The sequence below is a fragment of the Rhinichthys klamathensis genome, unplaced genomic scaffold (assembly GCF_029890125.1).
Source record: "Rhinichthys klamathensis goyatoka isolate OS25496 unplaced genomic scaffold, OSU_Roscu_1.1 h1tg000603l_1, whole genome shotgun sequence".
In the NCBI taxonomy this organism is placed as follows: Eukaryota; Metazoa; Chordata; class Actinopteri; order Cypriniformes; family Leuciscidae; genus Rhinichthys; species Rhinichthys klamathensis.
The window spans coordinates 1,722,832-1,725,813 of record NW_026607058.1 but is presented as its reverse complement, the minus strand read 5'-3'; the positions used below and the strand labels follow the sequence as shown (position 1 = coordinate 1,725,813).

At 41.8% G+C, this 2,982-nt stretch overlaps 1 protein-coding gene across 1 annotated transcript; it reads left to right on the top strand.

The window, feature by feature from the left end:
* Window positions 1–1,258: 1,258 nt before the first annotated feature.
* On the top strand, window positions 1,259–2,685 carry LOC130075753 (putative transmembrane protein INAFM2). Its single transcript, XM_056240521.1, has one exon. The coding sequence runs from the start codon at window positions 1,561–1,563 to the stop codon at window positions 2,107–2,109; it is 549 nt and encodes a 182-aa protein (XP_056096496.1). The 5' UTR covers window positions 1,259–1,560; the 3' UTR covers window positions 2,110–2,685.
* The last annotated feature ends 297 nt before the right edge of the window (window positions 2,686–2,982 follow it).

The window sequence follows — 2,982 nt, the reverse complement described above, 5'->3', positions numbered from 1 at the left end:
GATTGATTCAACGTGAGTGAGGGCGGGGCCTTGATTTCGCGGCTTTACTTCCTGCTCACGACTGCGCATGACTGGTCCCGAAAACGCTACTGCGCAGACTCAAGTTCCAATATGTCAGCGCCATATCGGGACTCTGGCGGCTTCAGTTCTCTCCAATGGAAAAGAGCGAAGGGGCGTCGTCCATCTTTTTTTACAGTCTATGTGAGGAACAGATGCACATGATTGATGACAAACACAAAGCACTGTGGGAAATTGAGTCCATGACAGCGGTGGATCGAGCGGTTAGAGTTCCCTCTGCTGGCGAGTGAGGAATCTGCACATCAGAACTATATTCTGTGGTTTCACTCACTGTGAAGGATAATTACGGGAATTTGGCCTTTGTGTTTCCTTATATTTATACTCCTGTGAAACATTCAGTCACCCTGGTGTGCTAAAAAAATAATTTATTTCATAATGTGATTCCCCACCACTTTCAATTATTTTACTTCAATTAATGTTTTTTTTTGTTGGTTTTTGAGATTTTTTTTTGAATGAAAGATCAAAAGCATAAACAATGCAGACTTATTCTTACAGCCATCTTTGACCATATTTACCAAGGGTGCAAAAAAATTCTAAACACAACTGTATGCATATACTAGACACACACACACACACATTATATAAGCACAAACTTTTATGTTAGATGCAATTAATCGATTAATAGAACACTACATTTAATACAGAAATTGTTCCATATAAATATGTTCTAATTTATATAAAAAATATTGCATCTTAATTATGACGGCATTTGTTATTGTAAGTCATTTACATTCATTCATTTAGGTTGATACAGTTAAAATATAAAATCATATTTTTGATAATAATGTTTTATAATACAGGCTAATATTGTCTAAAACCAGTTAACTGAAAATGTTACCATCAAGCACACACACACACACACACACACACACACACACACACACACACACACACACACACACACATATATATATATATATAATGTAAATTACACTGACAGACCTGTTCAGCATTATATAATATATGTTTTAGATATTTTTAATGCATTTTGATGAAAGTTATTATAAAGTGTTACCAGATCTTGAACTGATCATCATGTGTTTTCTCTCTTCAGTCTCCGCTGGTCCTTTAAGAGTCTCCTCCTCCTCCTCCTCCTCTCCTGTATTTTTAGCTGATGAAGCCTCTTCTTCAGTTGAACAACACACACACACACACACACACATGCAGTATGAGTCTCATAATTTCCAAGCCTCTCTAATCCATCCCATGATATTTTGATCAGAAACATCTCTGTCTTTGGGGAAAAAGCTGCAGTGGATGCTGGAAAACACCAGAAGCATCATCATCATCATCTTCAGCATCCACATCGAGGTGCAACATGATCCTGATGGATTTCTGAGACATTTCAAGCGCCATGGACGAAACTCAATCGATTTAACCGCAACTGACGGGTTTGAAAGGGTCTGATCATCAAGATCCCCCAAGACGGACGCGACCGTGGAGCATCGAGGAAAAAAACGGGTCAATCGGGACAGAGACCAGATGCCCAACATGGAGAGGGGCAAACCTGCCACTTACACGGGCGACAAGAAGGCAAAGATGGCTGCAAAAACCAATAAGAAGTGGGTAAGACTGGCCACCGTGTTCGCGTATGTTTTATCCGTGTCTCTGGCTGCGATCATCCTGGCCATTTACTACAGTCTCATATGGAAACCCGCCGGAAGCAATAGTACAAAACCCAACTCTCCATTCAATGACACCAACAGCAACATCTCCGCGATCAGCAACGGGACGCAGAGCAACAGCAGCGCGTCCGCGGATCTGATCCACTTCAACACCACCGGCTCCAACCGGACAGCGAGGTCGCTTTCCAAAAGTGCGCAGTCCCAGTCCGGCGATTTCTACAGATACACCATGCCTACAGAGAGCTCAAAAGCCGCCGCAGAAACACAGTCTTCCCGGAGAGATCACCACCAGACCCGCGCCGGCGGAGACGCGCGCCAGGACACGCGCAGGGACGAGGACGGCTTTGGGGGAAGAACACAAACTCAGTTAGTGTCTGACACGGATAACAAGCACAGAAAGAACTAAGAGAAGCCTTGAGACTTGAGATGTTGGACAGGAGGAGGCCGGGAGCGCGGACTCTCGGACACAAACGCATATAGCAGAGGCTAATACGATCAAATATACTAATCTGTCCTTTTCGTTTCGCCTTAATACTCGGCATCTCCTTGGTGGACGTTTGCAGTGTAATGGGCTTTAACTTTATATCCTCGGAGCGTATAGTCCAAAAATCACCGGCTGGCCTGTCATCCAATTGTATAGGAATCATTCATCCGAACCGGAGACTGTCCATTGCGCGCAATGCCTTGATTTGAACAGCCATGTTTATGGGGTCGGGAAGGGTCAAGCTTTTAAAATAACAACACTAAAAGCTTGCATGAATTACCTGTTAACCAATTAATCGGGATTCTTATGTTTAGAGGAACCTGTGTGTCGATGCTCAGGTATGTGCAAATAATATCCATGTAAATGTACTGTTTAGTAATGTACATACATGCTATGGAAACATTTCGCATCACTCGATCATTTTTACAGCAAATAATGTACTATAGGTGTAGAATACATCACTCTAATGGTAAATAAACTCTAATGTAAAAGTACAAACACTCATTTCCTTCGTTAAAGATTGGATGAGGGGTTCACATGCACTTCTGTTCTGGGCACATCAATCACTTACACTAGATTATAACACTCGTAATCAAATGGCCATTTAGTCAAGGTGAGCACACTGTTTAATCCTGGATTAACCTGTAATCAGATATTAAAATCAATGTGTTTTGTGGAACTTTGAGCAGATTAGACCATGGACTAGTGTGTATGCATGATTCATATTCATAATAGAGAATTTATTGGTTGTATTCAGGTCAAAAACAACAACTCATTTCCGGTCTCTAGTGTCTT

Bases quoted from the DNA above. Each gene is read 5' to 3' on its own strand.
- LOC130075753 (XM_056240521.1), top strand. From the start codon at position 1,561: ATGCCCAACATGGAGAGGGGCAAACCTGCCACTTACACGGGCGACAAG.